The sequence below is a fragment of the Lissotriton helveticus genome, chromosome 1_1 (genome assembly GCF_964261635.1).
Source record: "Lissotriton helveticus chromosome 1_1, aLisHel1.1, whole genome shotgun sequence".
Lineage (NCBI taxonomy): Eukaryota > Metazoa > Chordata > Amphibia > Caudata > Salamandridae > Lissotriton > Lissotriton helveticus.
Window position 1 is genome coordinate 1,086,232,272 of NC_136057.1, and position 23,459 is coordinate 1,086,255,730.

Here is a 23,459-nt window from a genome sequence, read left to right on the forward strand (position 1 = left end):
TTTCAAATTTTATCAGCAAAAAAGCAAACAATCACATTTATTTACAGTACCAACAGGGACAGTGCTGTTGATATCCGGCGCAAGTGCTACAAAAGAAGGAGAGAAAAAGGGGTGCTCAAGTGTTTTAAGTGAAAAATGAAGAAATCATGCTAAAAAACAGTTCCAATATTTACAACAATATACACAAGCGATAGCTTTCCGCAATTAATAATACAAACAAAAAAGCCTGTTCACTTCCTTCCAGGAAGAATAATGGAAGGGGGGGGGGGTTGGGAAAAACTATGATACAGGCAGTTTACAAATTGGGCGTCGACGTTTCGACCCTATTGCACGTGGGGAGTTTACTACCTCGGCGGCGGGTCTTCTTCAGGACAATAAGGGGGAGGGGGGGGGGGAGGGGGGAAGGAGGACAGAAGGGCTTGGCCACAATTCACTAGGATTCTGGATAGTCACCAATTAGTCTTATTTGGTCCAGATTCCGTCAATTGGAGTGGGTCACCTGTCTGTGAGGCAGTTTAATTGTCGGTGAGTGGACTCGGGCAGTCTGGGGGTCCAATCAATATATTTTTCTAGTAGGCTGTAGATTACCGGCGCCCCCACGGGCCGTCCGGTAATAGTTTAGACAGATCACGCCTATGTTGCAGATCAGGTTGCAGCGTGTACTCGCTGGTTGAATGGCCGTCGTGTTTCAGCACGAGCCGATATCTAAATTCAGGCTCTCTCCGAGAAATAGCCCAGGTCGAGGATTATTATTTCCCAAACGGGACGAGTCAAGCGTCCGGATTCTGTAGTCACTACCGCGTAGTGGTGATAACGTCACCACTACGCGGTAGTGACTACAGAATCCGGACGCTTGACTCGTCCCGTTTGGGAAATAATAATCCTCGACCTGGGCTATTTCTCGGAGAGAGCCTGAATTTAGATATCGGCTCGTGCTGAAACACGACGGCCATTCAACCAGCGAGTACACGCTGCAACCTGATCTGCAACATAGGCGTGATCTGTCTAAACTATTACCGGACGGCCCGTGGGGGCGCCGGTAATCTACAGCCTACTAGAAAAATATATTGATTGGACCCCCAGACTGCCCGAGTCCACTCACCGACAATTAAACTGCCTCACAGACAGGTGACCCACTCCAATTGACGGAATCTGGACCAAATAAGACTAATTGGTGACTATCCAGAATCCTAGTGAATTGTGGCCAAGCCCTTCTGTCCTCCTTCCCCCCTCCCCCCCCCCCCCCCCCCCCTCCCCCTTATTGTCCTGAAGAAGACCTGCCGCCGAGGTAGTAAACTCCCCACGTGCAATAGGGTCGAAACGTCGACGCCCAATTTGTAAACTGCCTGTATCATAGTTTTTCCCAACCCCCCCCCCTTCCATTATTCTTCCTGGAAGGAAGTGAACAGGCTTTTTTGTTTGTATTATTAATTGCGGAAAGCTATCGCTTGTGTATATTGTTGTAAATATTGGAACTGTTTTTTAGCATGATTTCTTCATTTTTCACTTAAAACACTTGAGCACCCCTTTTTCTCTCCTTCTTTTGTAGCACTTGCGCCGGATATCAACAGCACTGTCCCTGTTGGTACTGTAAATAAATGTGATTGTTTGCTTTTTTGCTGATAAAATTTGAAATTGAGACTATACCATTATTGTTTGGTTCGTTTCCTTGTAAATTTAGTTGTTCCCCTTGGGTACTGTCTCTGTAGGTCATACAGAGAGCTTAAAAAAAAGTCTTTTTTCTCCCATACAGATTTAGTCTTGATAAATGCAGATTGATTCGCATTACGTAATGTATATTGGTTTACTGATGATTTCATTTTAAATCTATAGTCAAGGACCACTGTTATTATATCATAAATACCCAGGTCCTTTTTGATTTTGTGGGTGAACACCCCATTAATCTAATTGTAGGAGGATAGTCTTGTGAAAAGTGAAGGGGCACCAAGGTTGATTTGGCCGGGTTAAGACGCAGGCCCCACCCTTCCCCAATGGATTGAAGGACCTGAAGGCATCTAGGGCCTGAGCTTGCTGGGTCGGCAAGGAAGAGCAGGACGTCATCCACATACAAAGCAATGCGATCTTCATGTGGGCCTTGCCATCTCCACCCTTGCCCTTGTATCTGCGTGTCCGCCTGGTGAGACAAGCTAAGGGCTCTATTGTGAGAGCAAAGAGGAGGGGAGAGAGAGGGCATCCCTGCCGGGTTCCTCTCCTGATAGGGGAAATCTCTGAGAGTGTCCTGTTAATGAGGACCCTGGCCAATGGGTTAGTAGAGCACCCTTACCAGCTTCCTGAATTGCAGGCCGAAGCCCGCTCTCCCCAGCACATTTCCTAAGTATAGCCAGTCGACCGCGTCGAAGACCTTTTCATAATCGAGTAGTAGTAGGGCTAAGTACGGGGAAGGAGGTGGGGGATGAGCAAGGGCAACTTGGAGGCGTCTCAGACAGTGCCTTGTGCTTCTATGCAGCATGAAGCCACCTTGATCAGAGTGTATGAAAGTATGGAGTACCTGCTTAAGACGCCTAGCGAGAATGTTGGCATATATTTTAATTTCAGTATTTATAAGTGAGGTCGGACAGTAGTTGGAACATGAGGTCGGCGGAGGGTCTGTTTTGGGTAAAACCACGACCATGGCCATTTACCTCTCTCCAGAACCTCCTCAAATAAAGCGTGGAGTCATGGGATCAGAGTTTCTCGGAATGCGCATAGTATTAAGCTGGGAGACCATCTAGACCTGGAGTCTTACGGGTAGCAAGTAACAAGATTGCTTTTCCACCTTCCTCTCCTGTGATGGACTCATCCAGGCCCTGGACTTCCCTCTCTGACAGCCTCGGAAGGGGAAATCCTGCAGAAATAATGAGGTAGAATCTAGCATCTGTGAATGGTCCGCCGAGTAGAGCTCTGTGTAGTATTCAACAAATGTTTGAGCAATTGCGGCCGGGGTGTGAAACGTGCGTCCTTGAGTATCACGGATTTCCGGCACTATCCAGTTGGCCAGGGGGTGGGAAACAACCCAGTGAAGCATCTTGTCATTTTTGTGACCCCACCTATAGAATCGGACAGCCGAGGACCTACACAACAATTTGGCAAATTCAAGCGATATGTGCTTAATCTCGTCCCTTAACAAATGGAGCTGCTGGTGTTCAACATCTCCATCTGCCTTGGCTGTGTTCTGTTCTAGACGGAGGGCCTGGGCCTCTTGCTGGGAAAGATGGTGATCTGTGTTAAACGTCTGTGTTTTAGGAACCCTTAAGTGTAGCCTCGGAATGTAGATTTACTCGCCTCCCATAATGTACTCTGAGATTGTACTCTGCCCTCATTAGTGTGGAAGTATTGTTTAAGTTCACCCTCAACCATCTGCCTATACTCCTGGTCTTGAAGAAACTAGGCACTCAGCCTCCATATAGGACGTGGAGCGGCCATGGGGCCCCCCAGCTGAAGGAGGAGTGTGGAGTGATCCGATATGCCTCGCGCTAGAATTTGAATATCAGTTACTGCCCTGAAGTCGGGGGCTGGCATAAAGATAAGGTCAACTCTGGAATGTGTATGGTGTACAGCAGATGTATGGGTATACTGGAGTGTTCTCGGGTTCTAAGTTCGCCAGACATCACAGAGGCCCAACTTGGATGACCATTCTACAAGTCGTTTAGCTCCCAGCTTTCTATGGGAGGAGGATGTACCTGTGGCATCTCTAGTGGGTTCTAAGACTGCTTTAAAGTCCCCTCCAATCACTGTCATGGCCTGGAGAAAGGAGGATACTAGATCTACAGTGGCCCGAAGGGCGGGTTCTGGGTTCGCCGGATGGATATAGTGCAATAGCAGATTGACAGTGGCATCCCCTAGGGTTCCTGTAAGGGTCACGAATCGGCACTGAGGATCATTGGTTTTTGGACCAGTGTAAAGGGGAGGGAGCGTCTCAGGATGATCGCTGTTCCTCTGGATGCTTGAGAGAATCCTGAGTGCCAGACCCTGTTGAATCCCTGGCATCCTAGAAAACAATTCCCCATCAGGTGTGTCTGTTGTAACAAAAGGACATCCAAGTAAATATATGTGAATATTTTAAGATTGCTGCACGTTTGACTTTATCTAGGAGTCCATTGACATTCCATGAGAGGACTCTGAGGGTTTCACTCTCATAGTGAGGCCGTGGCATTGTGACTAGGTGGCAGTGCGTGGAGAGAGTGGTCTGGGCAACCTCATGGATTTGAGTGACTAGAACCTGGGAGCATCTGGGGGCTTTCAGCCGTGCTATGAAGGACGCCTGGGAGAGCATCATAAACATCATTCACAATATTGCAAATAAACAAAACATTGCTAACAGCAGCACAAATAACAGCCCCTACCAAACCCCGCAACCACTGTTGAAGCATTTGTCACCTGATAAACCAAAACTTAAAATCAATTAGCTTATGAAGCTAATTGCAGGGACAAGGTGGTGGACCCCTCGGTAAATCAGGATTTTCAGTCCTCGAGTGCTAAAATGTTGGTGGTAGTGCTTTGAAATTAGATTTGGAGGGTTCATCGGACTGCAGCTTTGAAGAGGCGGGCTCTCTGGGATGATTGGTGAATCTTGGGGTACAGGTGATCCACCTGTCTCGTGGGGGGAGCCAGAGGGCGAGGTACTCACCTTCCTTTGAGTGTTGTGTCCTCTCCAGGACTGAGGGTGCCGCCGGTCGGAGCCCTCAACTTTGTCAGTCTGCGATGTTGCCTGAAGGCAAGGTGGAGGGACACTCTCCCGCAGGTGAAGTAGGCACTCCTTGGTTATCCAGGTCCATGCCTCGCCCAGAGTATCGAAGAAGTGAGTCTTGTTTTGAAGTATCACCTTGAGATGGGCCAGAAAGTCTGTAGGGCAGGTTGAGGGCTCGTAGTTTCTGTTTTACAAAGAATTATGATCTTCTTTGTGTTTGTACTTCCTTAGTATAGGCCAGTAAGATCATTATTTTGGTTCCCTTGTAGAACAGGGAGCGAGCTTCTTGCTAGATGGCATCACGATGTCTGAAACGTAGGATCTTGGCAATGATTGGCTGGTGCAAGGGTTCAGGTGGTGGCCTGGGCGCGAGCGCATTATGGGCGCTTTCCACGACAAACCATGTCGAAAGTGCACTTGGGGTCATCCAGGATTTGAACCAGTTCTCAATTAAAGTGGTCATTTGTGTAGGTTCGGCCCCCTCAGGAATTCCCACTAGGCTGAGTTTATTCCAATGTGATTGATTTTCAGCTTCTTCGGCCCGCCTATGGAGGTTAGTTGTGTGGGATAGAAGCTACTTGGCCTGCGCCTTCAAAGCTGATACATCATCCTCTACCTCCGACAATTGGGATTTGGCTTCTGTTATTTGGATGGTGGCATTGCGAAAGTCCAGATGGATGCGGGCCATATGCACCGAAGTTCCCCAGTCTTAGCCTCTGCAGAATCCTGGGAGGTTTTTATTGCTTGCAGGTTGGTAACTAGGTCTCCTTCTGGGTGATTGCTCGTATTTTGCACAATCTCCCCATGGCTGGGGCCACTGGTAGCATGTTGTTCCATGTGGTCTGGGTTTGCGGAGGCTTCGCCCGTCTCTCTTTCCGCATGGCTGCACTGTGTCGAAGGGGGCGGTGTGAATTTGCAATGTGTGTTCGTTACCAAGCTTGCAGATCCCCAAATATCTGCAGCGGTGGAAATAGCCTGTCAGCCCGTGTCAGCATCATGTCCCCACCGGGGAATCCTCATGGGAGACTTCATCAGGGTGGGGCTCAGAGGGTCCACGTCCGTATTCTGGGGACGCTCTGGTGGGGGTCTGTTGAGTCCTCTAGTTTTGCTCAGAGGTCGTTCTGACTGGTGAGATTGCCTCGTTCCATTGTCAGTTCATGATTGTGCCTACACGGCTCAAAAAGTGATGCATCTTGGTCCAAGGAAGGGTGGATCACAGCCATCAAACAGGTTTCTTCCTGGTTCAAATGGGGGGACCCCTGCGGGAAGCATTCAGAGGACTGCCACACTTCTCCAGGACCCCAAATTCTGACAGGAGTTGCAGCTCGACCCGAGTCAGGATACACTGCCTCAGGAACCGGGACATCTACACTTCGTCTGGAGTCCAGCAACTGCGCTGAAGCTGTATACGCCCAGAGATAGGGCTGCTGAAGGCCAGTCAATTCACCCATAGAGGCCATAGGTTAGTTGTAGCTGTGTCCCTGGATCCCTGGGTCCACCCACATGTGTCAGTACCCCTCTGGCAGAACCTCAATGGAGGTGGCGCTCCCCGTCCCAGGTTCGAGAGAGCTAGGAGAAGGCCTAGACACTTCCCTATGCAGCACCCGCCCTGCCAGGTCATAGCCTGTGCGCACCGTCTTCCATATGCCAGGGGAAAGTGGAGGGGCGGGAGAGGCAGACCCAGCCCAGAGGGTGTCGGACAGTTATTGTAGATATCACACCCGACCCATCATTTGTCCAAGGGCTGAGAGGCACCCCAGTGTGTTGCCGCAACCGCTACTCAGTTTTGTAATGTCTCAACCTTAGCAGGTACCTTGTCTCCTTCGGATCTTGCCCCCGCCAGGCCCAGTGTCGCTCTTTGGCCGGTAGCCCTCTTGAAACGTCCTGCCGACCGAAGACCGAGTGTTTCCTCTGCCCCCCCTACCGAGCGACAGATGGAAGCAGGAGGGCCGCCACTGCACTGCCAGGCAGTCCGGTGGCTCGGCGATTCCCCGCCAGTGTCGCAGCTCATGTCGGGGATATCCTCAGCCAGGCCCGTTGCCTCTCACTCGCCAATCGCCATCTCGTCCGACCACAGCACAGGTTCGTGGAACTTTGTGTCTCTCGTGCTGTCCGCAGGGCTTAAGGCGCAGTCAGCGAAGGGCGACCGCACCATGGGGGCCTCCGCCATTCCCAGTGGATGCCAACTGCGCCCTGCAGTCCACAGTGAGCAAACCCCTCGGTCTCGGGTTATGCCACTGCCATTTTGCTGCAACCCGGGCTCCACTCCGGATCAACGTTAACGGCGTCCGCAGTCCTGTTCGGGGCCGACTTCGGACACGGGCACCACTTGGTTTGGGGTGCTGCAGAGAGGTGTTCTTAACTGGAGGAGTACTAGGATGAGTGTGGATGATAGAGGGGTCCAGAGCACTCTTAGAGTGCGACTGCCATCTTGACGCTCGAAACCACGCCCCCTGGACAGAGAAAATTGAGTATGCATTCCAATACTGTTGATTAAGAGGTTAATACGTAAGATGAGGAGTGAGATTTTATTTTTTAATTTCTTTTTATTAACTTGATAAACAAGCTTCAGATATAAACAATCATACATTTGTAGAGAGGAGATCGGCAGTTGACAATCTAGCACATTAGAATCCAGAAAAATAGACGTGTGCCTCTCCACCCCCCAATAGTATACATCCTGAGACCCTCCAAGAAACCTGAACAGACAACTCGTAAGAGCCCTCAGGGACCCTTGTACAATGTCCACGGTCCCCATATTTTCTCCCACTTCCGAGGGCATCCCCGGCTTTGATACGTCACCCGTTCTGCCCCACAGCACCAGTCCAAGTCGCATAGCCATGCAGCCACTGTCAGAGGATCCGTTGCTCCCCAAGCGCATGCAATATTCCCGTTGGCTAAACCCCCCCTGCCAATGCCAACCATGACTTGGACCACTTTGGCCAAGTGAGTTTGCCAGTGACACCAAGAATATGCCATTGGGGATCGAGGGGACCTTGAGCATCCACTACTGCCTCCATCCCGAGGACAAAGCCCTTCCAGTATTTCTGAAGCTTGGGGAAGTCCCACAGGATATGAAAGAACCACCCCCTCTCACCACATCCCCTGGCACACTCCTCAGAACCTCCACCCCTAATGTGAACTTGTGCCATTTTTTAAGCATACGATCTTTGGAGGATGCGGAGCTAGATCAAATGAAAGCGCACTCTAATGGCTATTTCGCTGGAGCATTGGAGGGCCTCCGCCCAATCATCATCTTCCAGCAGACCCACTTGCGTTTTCCAAGGCTCCCGCAGGGGACCCAAGCAGTCAGGAGCGTTATTCACAAGTTGTTTGTATGTAAGCGACACAGCCTTCTGAATCATGGGGTCTAGCAGAAGCTTGTCTTCCAGTGAGGTATATTCGGGGAGTGCCGTCCCGTCTTGCACGTGGCAGCGAAGTGCCGAGCCCAGTTGACGGTACTGAAGAAATTCTCTGTCACTCATCTGTAAGTCCTTACACAGACTCTCAAAAGACACCATTCATCCACTTTTCCAAACGTCACCCAGCATGTCAATACCTATGAGACTCTCTATCCGGAAGCCACCCAGTCTGCGCACTTTCTTCAAATAGTCCCATTCCCATAGCGGAGTTTGTTCCGTAATTTCTGTTCCCACCCCGTCATTCTAGTTGCTCGATACCAAATAACAACTGTTCTAGTATGTGGTGGCAGTTGTGCGGAGCTCTTACCCCTTCGATAGAGTGCCCTCAAGCGAGGGGAGAGATTTTAAAGGTGGTTTTAGTAGTGCCTGCATGGACACACCAACATTGGCATGGAGATCTGTGGGAGTTGTGTAGAGAAGCCAGTGCAGTTCAAACCTGATGTTCAACTGCTTTCAAAGAATAAGAAATAAATACTTTACCACAACTCACAGTTACTTCATCTAACAGTCTGTATGGGTCATCAGGACTTAGGGTTTGGTAATTTGGTAAAGTGTACAGAGGTTCTAAGAAAGGCAAGAGCTAAGATGATGATCAAAACGAACAATCTGAAAGGAGGACTTTTGTCCTATGGGCATGTAGTAAAGGTTTGTATCCAAAGACTGTGGAACCACTTAAGTCTTTACTTTATCTGTTACATCTAGCTGAGTCAGGATTCTTCTTTGTGTCAGTTAAAGGCACCTAGCTGCAATATCGAGATTTCTCAGATCACCAAATCAGGTGCTATTGTATTCTCCAAACGTTATAAAGGAATTTATGAAAGGATTGTTCAGAAAATGTCCTCCAAGTCAAAAGCTTGCGCCAGAATGGGAGCTAAATATTATGTGGCGACCTTGATGAAGGTGCCTTTGGAACCAGTTCCTCAAGCCACTTTTAAGCATTTGATGTCGAAAACCACTTTCTGATTAGCAATAACATCAGAGGAGATTTGGTGTGCTCAGGTTTTATGTTGTACAGAGCCATATATTGAGTTGTTCAAAGTATAAGGTGACAATGATGTCAAATCCAATATTCTTTCCAGAGGTGCCAACTGCATTTCATTTGAGGCAAAAGATTGTTACCAACATTTTCCGCGAATCCAGTAATGGCAGCTGAAAGGACTTCGCATTTGTTAGACGTAAAGAGGAGTCTAGAGCTTTATTTGCATGCAACAAAGGAGAAAAGTAATATGGATCCACTCTTTGTAGCTTTTGGATCTGGAAGTAAAGGAAATGTAGCGTTTAAATAGAAGATTGCAAGATGGGTTGTAGCATGTATTACTGCAGCCCATGCAGCAATAAAAAGGCGATTGTCAAGAAAAGTAAAGCATATTTGACAAGACCAATGGCAACAACAGCAGCTTTCTTTTCAGGAATTTAATTGAATAACATTTGCAAAGCAGTGACTTGGAGAATGACTCTCTTGCATTTGTAAAGCATTATTGCATCAACACGCATTCCAGCAAAGAGGCTGTAATGAGACATGCGGTTCTCAGGTATCTGTTTGTATATGGTAAACTTCATTAACACCTTTCACTATTATGGAAGATAATAATGATTTGTTAGTCTGGATTCAAGCATGTGAATCTATAAAAGATTGAATGCTGGAGAAGAAAATAAGTTACTTACCTGTAACTCCAGTTCTTCACCATTTGTATCTTACATAACTTCATATCTAGTCCACCCACTACCCCTTGTAATGAGGCTTTCAAAATTAGAAGATGAATAGCTTACCATGTAAAAAATATGGCAGTTGGAAACTTCAGTCAAGAGAACACAATGTTTGTGGTGGGTTCTTATTGGCTGAAGTTGACTCATGTATAATAATGCGAATAGGATGATAATGCGAATAGGATGGAAAAAGTTACATTGCTAGTCAGTGTTAGGGAGTGTATGTATATACTGCTATTTTTTTAAGTTACCGGGGGTTCCCAGTCTGACTATGGGGTATGATTCAAGCATGTAATTCAAGGAAAGATACCAATGCTTGAGAACTGGTGTTCTAGGTAAGTAACACTTCTTTCAAGCTTGTCTGCCTGACACAAACTTAGACAGTTTTATTCCTCTCAGTTGACCCCTAACGAAAAATCACCTTTGACACTGACCATTCCTTCAAGGAACTCATCAGCAAAAAAAGCATTTACCAGATTTCATTCCTGAAAAAAGTGACAAATTGCCTGTTTCAGATGGAGTTAAGAACAACAGTGCAACTTTTTAGTGAAGACTGTGCTTGATAGGCTCTCCGAGCTACCTATGCATACCTGAAAGGCATTCTTCACTCAGTAGCATACCTAATCAAAGGCTTGCTCAAGTTTTACTACTTCAGTCCAACAGTCAAAGGACTACATTTGATCCCCATTCATGTCCACTTCAACTTTAAAGATAGCTGCATCACTGTGAATGCTGCCCAGTATGGCTCAATAGGGCATCCCTAAAACCTGCCTTAGAAATAATGACCTTCGTTTAACAGTGCCAAGCCAGGAGCCAGCACATTGGCAGACTGGAGATGAAGAAATGCAACTAGGAAGAGACCAGGCCGAGGACAGGCCTTCTCCATCTACACATCCAGGATCTGTAAAAACATTATCAACATCAAAATAGCCCCAACCTTCTTGCAGTTAAAACATTTTCTCTTCAATCGCATTACCTCACCACACAGTAGAACGGCACATCCCACCTTGTGCCGTTAATCAAAACTCTTATCCCCATGCTTGCTATTCAGCATACCTTTGCCCTCCAGCTAGGTTTACTCTGTGCTGTATTAGTGTATTCAAACCTATCTACCACTCATATCAGTAATGTATTTTCAGTCTGAGAGTAGGTCTCTGAATGTTCATAGTAACTTTTCCCACTTAATCTCTGAGAAAATACCGTCTTTGTCCACTGAGAGCAGGGTTTAGTTGCCTCAGTAGAATTCTCTCCTAAATGTCAGAGGACAGGCCCTTCAGGTGTGTTCCTAAGAACCTTTACTCATTGGTATGAATAGAGAGCCGTTGATTCCTACACTTTGTCCATGATTATGGTGACCTTGAGAGGATAGGAGCACTACAGAGGCAGTGGACTGTAAGCAGTTCTTAACGAAAGTACTGTCTAAATGTATTTTGACTGTCCCTGGCAACAGTCTACAGACCAGGATTTTGCTATAAAAATGGACAAATCTGGACCACTGTAAGAAATTGGATTATTGGGGTGGGCAAGTACCCACGTCAAGCAATAATAACAACCTTTTTCAGGGTGAACTCTTAAAGTGGCTAAATTAACCTGAGCTCAAACTTTGCCTTAATATAGCCTTATAGCCCGCCGTAGCGGGCTATACCGGCTATTAAAGGCCCGCTGAATAGTTAAAGGCCCGAGCCGAAGGCGAGGGACTTTAACGAAACAGCGGGCCTTTAATAGCCGGTATAGCCCTGCTACGAAGGGCTATAAGGCTATTAGAACATTCTGCCACTAGAGGGCAGAATGTTCTAACAAATTAAACAAAGGGTTCTCGAAGCTCGAGGGGATATAAATCCCCTCGAACTTCGAGAAGCCTTTGTAGAACATTGGAATGTTGCTCTGCAATGGAGCTCTCAACATTCCAATGTTCTAATATGTATTAACAACTCAATTGTACAAAAACTGCACAATAACTATTGCAAAGTTGATTAATTTTTGTCTCCCTAGTCCTATGCCCGAGATAGTGTATTGGTATTTAATGTTGCTTTGTCTATGGGCCAGTCAGCCTGCCTACAGTAAAAAGAGCTTTTGAGTGCTAGTCACTGTAACATTACATTTCTACATGTCCAACTTTTAAATATCATGCACCCTGCCTTTTGGGCTACAAGGCTTACACAAGGGGTGACGATGACTTAATATTTAAAAGGGAGGTTTTTACCTGTCAAAAAGGGTTTATTTAATGTTGATGGTGCTAGTTTGTACTCACCATTGTGGTTTGAAATTTAAATAAGGTAAAGTCTAAACCGTGAATATGTGAATGGAAGGAGTGCTTACTCGCAATGCATAAATACCCAAATCACACCAATGTCAGCACTCCTGCTAATAAAAATTGTTTTTTAAATGTCATTTATCATTTTCAGTGTTTAGAAGAAAATATACTACATTCTGTATCCTCAATCGCAAAACATGCGTTTGTAATAACCTGGCAGATACAGGTAACATGCTATTATATAGAAAGACACCCTTTGTCCTTCAAATATTGATCCTTATCAACTACTTAAATTGCAGTGAAATGAATATAAAGTGTAATTTCATTTGGTGAATTGTAAAATAATCAATGTTAATTAATCCTAGGTTTTTGATACGTTGTGGCTTGTTTTGGAGGAGAACTGTGATAATATTGAATATGGTGAATTCACTCGTGCCTTAATTGGTGAAATGAATGAGTACCGGAAAGCATTTGTGAGAAAGGTAATATGATTTTGTGAAAACCTCAAATATATATAGTAACCTATATCACCACCAGTGAAATCATTGCATCCCCATGAAGAGCAGCATGACACTGTCCTATTTGCAAAGTTGCTTCTCCACACCTTTCAGCATCTGTGTTATTAATGTTGCAGATTGGATTACCAATGGACAAAGCCATTGAAAAGAAAAGTCCGCACATCAACATCATTAACCTCATAATGCTGATCATTGTTATGGTTTTGATTAACTAGTTACTTAACCTTTGGTAACAGTCTGTCTAGTTGAGACTCTAGCCTAGTGGCAGATTCCTCACCTTTTGACTATTCCTCAGGTGTCAGACTGGATCTTGAAACTTTTTTCATAGTACCTCTGCACACCGGAAGGTGACACATGCGGAATGTAGCTCAACACTAACACTGTTCCACTCTAGATGTGACATACGGGTTTATATAGGTACCAATCCTGCACACTGAGATCAGTTGCTTTCCCGACTGTCCATGCCCCATATTATTTGTCACAGAACGGGTAGGATAGGAGGGTCAGTGAAAAACCTGCTGCTTGATAGTCTCTACCAGAAAGAGTGTTACAGAAGGTAAGCAACTTATTCTTCTGATAAAGATTTCTAACCCCTTATTAATAGCTACTAAAGCAGCACCTAAGGGGAGGTGGGCTAAGAATGGACTCAAGCTAGAAAGTTCTGCTGGACCAAGCTGGAAAATAAATCAGTGGATATGGCTGTCTAGGCAGTAGTGATTGGAGGGACATCCGCATAACATCCTGACAGATGAGACAGGGACTATGCGTCTCAACATTTTGGTAGCAGCTTCTGCCATGGTGAGATGGACACACAGCCCTTCTGAGGCTGTTTTTATGCCAATGCATAGCAGATCCTAATGCAGAGCACAGTCCAGCGTGAGATGGTATGCTTCTGCACAGCCTTATCTATTTTTGCTCCGATGAACCCCATAAAGAGCTAATCTTCCACTCTGTGGACTTTGGTATGAACGATGTATACGATGTGCTCTCTATTGCGTTCCAAGTGATGAAGTCACTCCTCTTCGTTAGAGAGGTGCGGTGGGGCATAGAACGCCTGCAGATGGATAGTTTGACCAAAGTGGAAGGCATCACTACTTTCAGTTGAAAGGCTGCCTGAGTACACAGCCAGTTTACCAGGGAAAAATGTGGTTTATGATGAATGAACACATGGAGCCTGAAGCTCACTCACATGTCTTGTGAAGACGATGGCAATCTTCCACAGAGCGAACTGCTGTTGTATCTTTGGGACCCACTGCCGATTTGGAAGGAAATTAAATCTGCTTGTGTCCTTGCCCACCCGCCTCCCGCCGTCTGACCCCTGTTCCAGCTCGGGGTCTGGCCGCAGAGCGGAGCGTGGTGTGGGGCGGAAAAACTACAGTGACCAGCATCCTCAGCGGCGCAATCCGCGTCAATCGCGCGCCAGGCGGCGCTTTAAATCACAGTCACCCCGGTCGAGGGGGGGAATATTCCACAGAGCGAACTGCTGTTGTATCTTTGGGACCCACTGCAGATTTGGAAGGAAATTAAATCTGCTTGTGCTTGTGTCCTTGTCCACCCGCCTCCCGCCGTCTGACCCCTGTTCCAGCTCGGGGTCTGGCCGCAGAGCGGAGCGTGGTGTGGGGCGGAAAAACTACAGTGACCAGCATCCTCAGCGGCGCAATCCGCGTCAATCGCGCGCCAGGCGGCGCTTTAAATCACAGTCACCCTGGTCGAGGGGGGGAATATTCCACAGAGCGAACTGCTGTTGTATCTTTGGGACCCACTGCAGATTTGGAAGGAAATTAAATCTGCTTGTGCTTGTGTCCTTGTCCACCCGCCTCCCGCCGTCTGACCCCTGTTCCAGCTCGGGGTCTGGCCGCAGAGCGGAGCGTGGTGTGGGGCGGAAAAACTACAGTGACCAGCATCCTCAGCGGCGCAATCCGCGTCAATCGCGCGCCAGGCGGCGCTTTAAATCACAGTCACCCCGGTCGAGGGGGGGAATCTTCCACAGAGCGAACTGCTGTTGTATCTTTGGGACCCACTGCCGATTTGGAAGGAAATTAAATCTGCTTGTGCTTGTGTCCTTGCCCACCCGCCTCCCGCCGTCTGACCCCTGTTCCAGCTCGGGGTCTGGCCGCAGAGCGGAGCGTGGTGTGGGGCGGAAAAACTACAGTGGCCAGCATCCTCAGCGGCGCAATCCGCGTCAATCGCGCGCCAGGTGGCGCTTTAAATCACAGTCACCCCGGTCGAGGGGGGGAATCTTCCACAGAGCGAACTGCTGTTGTATCTTTGGGACCCACTGCCGATTTGGAAGGAAATTAAATCTGCTTGTGCTTGTGTCCTTGCCCACCCGCCTCCCGCCGTCTGACCCCTGTTCCAGCTCGGGGTCTGGCCGCAGAGCGGAGCGTGGTGTGGGGCGGAAAAACTACAGTGACCAGCATCCTCAGCGGTGCAATCCGCGTCAATCGCGCGCCAGGCGGCGCTTTAAATCACAGTCACCCCCGTCTCGCGGGACGCGAGCAGGACGCCGGGCGAAGCCCGGGCAAAGGGCGGGCCCTCTACGGCCAGAGGAGGCTAGGCTAGGCCACCCCCTTAACATCGTGCAAGGCCTGGATTAGCAGGGAATGCGTATGTAAAAGCCTACACATCCCGAACACATCCCCTAAAAAGGAAGAGGAGAAAACTGCTACCAGTCCTGTTTTTGAAGTAAGATCATCTCGTTTCAAGTGTTCCCCTGCTTTTATTCTTTTATGGGCACAAGACAAAATTTATTTGCTTCAAAATTATGTCCAAAAAGAACAGTCACATGGCGCCTGAGACACCAAAGAACACCATGGACAACTACCTTGTCCAGGTGGTAAGTAAGATAAATAGCGACCGTAGACAATCGCTGGGCCTATATCAGTCACCTACCCTCCCCTCTATGAGCCCCTCTGCTACTTCACAAACAATTGATGTCACACAACAAGACCCTATTATCATTACCGGTGAAATTGATTCTACAGGCAATGCTAGTATGGAAATAAGTGGCCCTATTGGGGATGATATGGAGATTCACACGGACACTGATGTGGACACACATACTGACAATGTGATGGAAGAAGTACCGTCTGTAAAGAGGGCGACTAGGGCAGTTAGAGCGTGTCGTAAAATGCAAAAAAAATCGTGGGGGTGGAAGGTCAGGGAAGAATAAAACTACTCCATCACCAAAATCTAAAAACAAATGTCGGGAGAATGAGGAAAACACTAGGGAGATACTGGATGAAGCTTTATTGTCCAAAATTTCAGAGCTGTTAGAGTTGAAAATTCAGACATTCATCAAGCCTCTGACTAGTAAAATTGACAAACTTACTGCGGTAATTAAAAAATTGGGAGGTACTCAAGACACATTAGTTGATGCGATAGGCATTGTCTCTAAGAGTGTTACAAAGCAGTTGGTTTGCCAAGAGATGCACAATATGGGTGGGATAGTATCAGACACACCTCCAATAGAGAGTATCCCCTCTGAGAACCCACAAATTGGACCTACCACCCAAGAACCAGTAAAAGAGGTCCCTATAGATCCACCGCTTCCACCAGCTCCCCATAGCCTTGAGAGTGATTCTTCACAATTTGTACTTGAAGCGGCACCTTTGATTTTAGTATTAGCAAATGTCCCTACCCTACCACCTGACCACACAGAAACAACTTCATCTCTAACCAGCAAGGCATTACATTGGCTGTCAAATAATATGAGGATGGCACAGGGGGGAGAACAGCAGTTAGCTGATGAAGTCAAAACAGCAAGGAGGGTGACATGGATTGGGAATAATTCCAAAAAATGGAAGGGTGATTGTGTCGTGCTAAATTTCCATAACTCAGCCACGCTTCTGAATATCTTGCCCAATATTCTTCCCCCCCAACGAAGAAGTGGGAGCATAATCCCCCTTACATTGGAATTCTTCTACAATGAATTGAAAAAAGAACCCAAACATTATGCCCTCAAGTCAGATTGGATGGTAAGAAACAAAAGAGGGGGTGGGGGACACATGCAAACTGATTCTAATATTGCCCCCAGCAATAGGGTTGGTGCATGGCTAGGTGACCATCAAAAAACGCCCTGTTTGATTACCCAAGGGCCAAACTGGAACCTGGTGAACAGACAGGGCTTGTATAATCATGTTAATATGTATGCGCCAAGACGTAATGACAATTGCGCTGGAGGGTGGCTAGGAGACCAGCTGAACTTGCCCTACCCTATTACCCCAGTGCCTAGATGGAATCCAGCTATAAATGGATGGGGGTTCGGGGCTCCATCATATAATTATGGAGTTAGCACCACCAATAGGTTTGGAGTTTTGGCTGGCCTTAACGACTGCGATTGACTTATGGGGTGGGGGCTTTCTAACGAAGCAAGGGATACCACTCCTAGGTACAACCCCGAAGCTGAGCACCATCAAAATGCTTTGGCTTGCATTGGAGAGTCGCTGTCCAATCATCCCACTAGACAAAATGACGCGATCCGAATATCGAATACTGAAGCCATCGAAATTATTAGTCAATCCCATGCACAGGTAAACCAAGAAATTCTAGAAATAGACAAAATAATTTGTTGGAATATTGCAGGGCTGAGAAAAAATCTGACCGATCCTGTTTGGCATCAATACCTTGACAATGGGGACCTTATCTTGTTCCAGGAAACCTGGGGGATAGAGAATCACTTTAAGGTCGACTATAGATCTTTTTTTACTCCTGCTATAAACACTAATGGAGGTAGACCGTCTGGTGGTTTAACAATATGGGTAAAAATTACAGGGGGGATAAGTTATAAGCAGATAGATACTAACAACTCTGACCTCCTGATGATCGAATTAAGAAAGCCCAAGGGACAGACTATCTATGTCATCAATGTCTATAACAGACCCCATCAAGCATGCAAAGAATCGCCAGTCATAACCCACCTAGGCAACATCATGGCAGGGTTAGATCAGAATGCAACGGTAATTGTAGGCGGCGACTTTAATAGAAGTTTCGAGCCGATTTTGGGTCTCGAAGACATCTACAAAGACGAGGATAGTGCCAATAATATACCCTTGGTTGACACTACATACAAAGTAGCCTGCACTGTGAGTGCCCTACAACTACTGAGCTTAACGTTTGAGCATGGGCTGCGCGCATGTAATGGGCGACTGCCTTCAGACTGCCCTAGTAAGCCAACATTTACTAGAGGTGTTTGTTCTAGTCACTTGGACTATCTCATGATTTCGTTACACTTATGGCCTATGGTAGTGGATCTGAAGGTGGATGTTCGCACGGAGAGTGATCATTACCCTTTGACTCTTTCTATGCAGAATCTGCTTACAAACTCTACCAATAAGAGAGACAGACATAATCTTCTATCACAAGGCCCTCTAGAAGCTAATAATCGCAGGTCCCTAAAATGGCCATCAGTCTTAGGAAATGTAAATACTGTTAGCCAGATCTATCATGTCTTTGTTAGACACATGTCCCCCTTGATGGAGAACAGGACCGCAAACCACAGTCCTCGTCTGATAGAATCCCATGACCAGTTAATTGGACAGCTCAGTGAGATCTTGACCAGAGTGGTAAAAAGACCAAATAGCGCCCACAAATGTAAAAAAACGGGTAATTCTTGGTATAACCAGGAATGCCGGAGAGCCAAATCGGAGTTAATTACTGCAGTCAGGGAAAACCTATCAGACAATGTTAAAATCAAAAGAGCCGAGTTTCTTGGCTAAAAAAGAATGGGACGAGAGGGTATGGTCTGACCTGTTAGATGCTTGTAAGCGCAAAGACCAGACCTCTTTCTGGAGCCTTATTGCCAGTGGTACCAAAGGGGCAATAGATACTAAAGATAGATTCCTTGAAGAAAGCACTTGGGTTAGGCACTTCTCCCTACTATATGCTTGTGCAGACTCGGGTGATAATGGAAACCAGACCAACACGTTTTTAGAGATGGCACTACAAGAATCACCTCTTGTATTTACTCTGAATGAAACGGTTTTAGCAATTAAAGCAGTTAAGCCAGGAAAGGCCCCCGGTCCAGACAGAATACCAGGGGACCTCTGGAAGCACGAGGATTACATTTGGGCTCCCTACATCAATCTATTATCTAATGAAATTGCTAGTGGAGCCTCTGTCCCTGAAACATGGAAGGGGGCGGAGATTGTAGCGCTATTCAAAAAGGTGATAGGTCGAACCCTGCGCACTATCGTCCTATCAGCTTGATTGACGTGCTGCAAAAAAATTTTGCCCGCCAAGTTCTTAGTCGACTTGCCTCATGGATCGATGATCACTCTATTTTTACGAGGTACCAGGCTGGTTTTTGATCAAAAATAAGCACAGTGGACCAGGGTTTTAGATTTTTATGTTTAGTCTGGAAATACACTATTATAAGGAGCTCCCACATATATGTGGCTTTCGTCGACTTAAAAGCAGCCTTTGATATGGTTCCTAGGGCAGACCTATGGAAGACATTAAACAACATGGGCGTGCCTGGAAACATTCTACAGCTATTAATTAGACTGCATGAGAATAACTATGCACAAGTCAGATGGGGACCAAACGGGGAGCTAAGTGAGAAAATAAATATATCTAAAGGGGTCAGGCAAGGGTGCGTTTTGGCACCTACCCTATTCTCCCTTTACGTTAACGATATTCCCGACACCCTTTTGGGCTGCGAGCATGACTCTCCCAAATTGTGTGGTGAAGCCGTTCCGGCATTGTTATTTGCAGACGACACGATTTTAATATCTCAGACACCCAGAGGACTTCAGAATCTTTTAAATAAATTTAACTTGTACTGTCATGACAGGAAATTGGAAATTAATTCCTCAAAAACAAAGGTCATGACAATTAATCCCCACAAGGGTTTTAACAAAGTTTTTAAAATAAATGATGAAATTATTGAAGAAGTCCCTAATTTTAAATACCTTGGTATCATTTTAGACAGTAAAATAACATGGAAAACACAACTTGAAAATGCTAAATTGAGGTTGACCCAAAACCAGTTCCCAATTGTAAAAAAGCATAGGAACAGTCATTTTAAAGCTGTTTCACCGGCCATTGAACTATTCAAAGGCAAAGCACAGTCATCTTCCCTTTACGGGGCAGACCTTTGGGGTTATGCATTGAAGGACACCTTTTTAGTTCGTGAGAACTCCTTCATTAGACAGCTCCTAGGTGTACCGGGCTCCACACCATTGACTCCTGTACTGTGGGACCTTAATTTCCGACGCACTGACGACTATGCTTCTCTTCGCCCGCTGCTCTATTGGGTCCGTCTGTGGTCCACAGAGGAGCTGGTGGATTATAGAGAAGCATTGCGAGAGATAATGGCTATAAAAAATACCACCTATCTGCCATGGTTAGTGTATGTCGAAAAATGGTTCGGGAAACTGGGCCTGAGTAACTTTTGGTCTGACCCAGAATCGCTAACCAACATTTCAAAAAAACTCCTAAAACAAAGGTACTGGGAGTTCAAAAGTGATTCAGTGTTAGCCAAATCCAATATAGGAACTCTGACCTCAAAATTCTTTGAAGTAAAAATGACTATGCAATTGGAGCCTTTTATGGATGAAATCTACCCCCCGTTTGCGAAGAGTCTATATCTAAAATTCAGGTATGGCATTTTGCAAACGAGAATTATGACGGCTAGATGGCATCGTAATAAGGATCCAAATAGGAATATTGATTCAATCCTATGTGAGTTTTGCGAGATGGGGTTGAAAGAGGACGAATCCCATGTATTATTTACATGCCCTGCATATTCTAGCGCAAGGATAAAATGGTTAAAGCCTATATGCAAACTATTGGGCTTTCGCCATATTGGGGTTGGGCTCAGAATATTTAAGAGTAACACCTCACAACCAATAGTATTTAGCCTGAGCCGTTTTCTCCTATGTGTAGCCCTGATCAGAAAGAGAAAAGGCTTTAAAATCTAACCCTATTTACCCTTACATGGATTAGTGTTGGCTAGAACTGTACCCACAAGTTAAGTGCAGAGGCAAAAGGAACTGGTATTGTACTACATGTTAAATTATTGCTTGTTCTTAGTGATCCTGGTGCTTCTTTTATATTGTAAACATTTTATTGTTTTCTTTACATATTTAGAAAGCGATCTCGCTAGATGAGACAAGCCGACTGTAATGAATTGTCTTCCATTCCAAAAACATTTTGGGACATGTAAATACATTATTTTGATACAAGAATTACGTGCTGCTAACTGTCTTTAAATCTAACCATGACCTTGCATTCGTTTGTATCTTTTTATATGTATTGTATCTTACAAGGTTTTTAACCGAATAAAGATTTAAATTGAATTGATGGCAATTAGTAAAACCATTTTCATGGTTAGGAGCTGAAAGGGGTCGCCTGTACAGTGGCATAAATGGAGTATATATTAAATAAATAAGGACGATATTCAGGTTCCACTAAAGGCATTGCAAAAGCAGAAGGGGTAAACCCTTTAAAAAACCTCGTCACAATGGGTGATTTAAATATCAAAGGCTGATCAGGTAATCGTAAGAAGGCTTGAAAGGGTTGAAACCTAACCTTTAACAGTGCCACAAGCAAGAGCTTGCTGGGCGAGAGAGAACAAACAGGACTTCAGACAATTGGGCCTGAAGGAGGTCAATTTGGCATGCGAAGCACCAAAACTCAAACTTGTCTCAGCGACAGGTATATAAGTCTTTGTTGAGGGATGCCTGGCTGCCAAGATGACATCAATTACCTTCGGGGGGAGATTGTGTAGGCCGGTGTGGAGAATCCAAACTTTAAGCTGTGACAGCAGATCCTCTCATACAGGCACCCTATTGATGGGCAAATACTCAAGCATAGGAGTTCTGGATACCATACTCTCAGTGCCCAATCCGGAGCCCTAAGATGACTTTGACTTGGTTGGTCCTGATCTCACGCACACCTGGACAGGGAATCCTTGAAGCCATAGAGAGGGTTCTGGCGCCAGAAGTGGGCTGTAGTTGTTATTCCTGCTAATTTCTAGTTCCGAAAAAGGACATAGGTCTTTGTCCTATCCTAGACCTACGAGCCCCCATCTACTTCTTCAAAAAGGAGAAATTCAAGATGCTCACTCTAGCTCAGGTCCTGTCTGCCCTGAACCTGGGAGATGTGATGGTCGCATTGGGCTTGCAAGACACCTATTTCCATATTCCCATCCTGCTTGCCCATCGGAGCTACCTGCAGTTTACGGGGGCCATGAGCATTTTCAGCTCACCATGCTCCCCTTTGGCCATAACAGCCTCCCTCGGGTGTTCACATTGGTGATAGCGGTGGTCGCAGCTCATCTGCGCAGATTAGGGGTACCAGTCTTCCCCTATCTCGACAATTGGCTTTTGTAGGTGGGCTCACCACAGGCGGACCTTCTGCATTCACTGAGGTTCTCTATCAACGTGCCAAAGTCACATCTGACTCTGTCTCAGACACACCCTTCATTGGAGCTGTTCTAGCCACAGTGCAGTTTTGGGCCTATCCTCCCGAGCAGCGATTCCAGGATATTCAGGTTATGATACCAATAGTTCAGCCTCTATCCTGGATTTCTGTGAGCATGACTCTGAGATTGCTAGACCTCATGACCTCCTGCATCCTGCTAGTGACACATGTCAGTTGGCATATGCTGGCTTTGCAGTGGGATCTGAAGTTCCAGTGGGTGCAGCATCATTGGAATCTCTCCGACATGATCCAGATCTCGGAGGGAACTGCACTGGACATGCCAGAGGCAGACCCCTCTCTCTTGCCTGACCAGATCACACAGTAGTGACAGATGTGCTAAATCTTGGATGGAGCGGAATTCAGACTCCACATCAACCTGCTGGCTACCAGCGATTCGATTAGAATTGAAAGTCTTTTTACCCTCCATCTAAGGAAGGCTAGTTCAGGTGTTCACAGACAACACCATCGCTATGTGGTACTGCAATAAACAGGGCGGTTTTGGACTCTTTGTCAAGAGGCCCTGAATCTCCGGACATGCCTGGAACAGCAAGGCACATCCCTGGTGGTTCAACACCTGGCAGGTTCCCTGAACGCCAGGGCAGACAAACTCAGCAGTCGATGCCTAGCGGATCACGAGTGGCGTCTTCATCCGGAGGTGGTGCAAGGTCTCTTCTCAGCAGTGTGGAGAGCCTTGGTTATATTTGTTTGCCTCTGCATAGAATGTGCAATGTCAGCAGTTTTGAACGCAGGAGTTTCCAAGGTGGCTTTCATCTCGCTTTTCGTCTTGAGTGGAGCTCCGGTCTCCTGTACACCTTTTCACCCATACCATTCCTACCCAGAGTTTTCAAGAAGATCAGGAACAAACGGGCCAAGTCAGTCTGCTGGCTTCAGACTGGCACAGAGAGTTTGGTATCCTAAGCTTCTCAGCAAGAGCATCAATCCTTCGATCAGGCTGCCCCTTCGGGAGGATCTTCTGTCACAGCAGCAGGGAAGGTTCCGCCACCCGAACCTGTCAACTGTACAACTTCTTGTGTGGAGATTGAGCGGCAGCAGTCGACCGCATTCGACCTTCCTCCCCGAGTCTGTAATGTTATTTTGGCAGTGAGGCGCCCCTCCACCAAGTTGGTATACGCTTGATGATGGAACAAATTTGTGACTTATAGAACAGGAAAGTCTGTTGACCCTCTTTCAGCTTCCCTGATGTTTTGCTTTTTATTTTAACCGTTGCTCTTTCCCAGTAGGGCTCTTCTCCGGGCACTCTTAAAGGATACCTTCCAGCCCCGTCTGCCTTTCTGCGGCAGCCAGATCAACCCTCATTATTTAAATCTCTCATTATATATGGATTCCTCAAAGGCCTTGTACATATGTTCCCACCTTCCCCTTTCATTATGCCTCTGTGGGACCTTAATTTGGTTCCTACATTCCTGATGTGCACTCCATTTGAA

The 23,459-nt window shown here is 46.4% G+C and overlaps 1 protein-coding gene across 3 annotated transcripts in view; it reads left to right on the forward strand.

The window, feature by feature from the left end:
• CAPS2 (calcyphosine 2) overlaps positions 1-23,459 on the forward strand; it is an 887,654-nt gene that overhangs the window by 699,552 nt on the left and 164,643 nt on the right. For all 3 annotated transcript variants that reach the window (XM_078678143.1, XM_078678133.1, XM_078678152.1), the window contains one exon: positions 12,436-12,552. In XM_078678143.1, the coding sequence (XP_078534269.1) occupies positions 12,436-12,552 (117 nt within the window). The remainder of the gene's footprint in view (positions 1-12,435; positions 12,553-23,459) is intronic.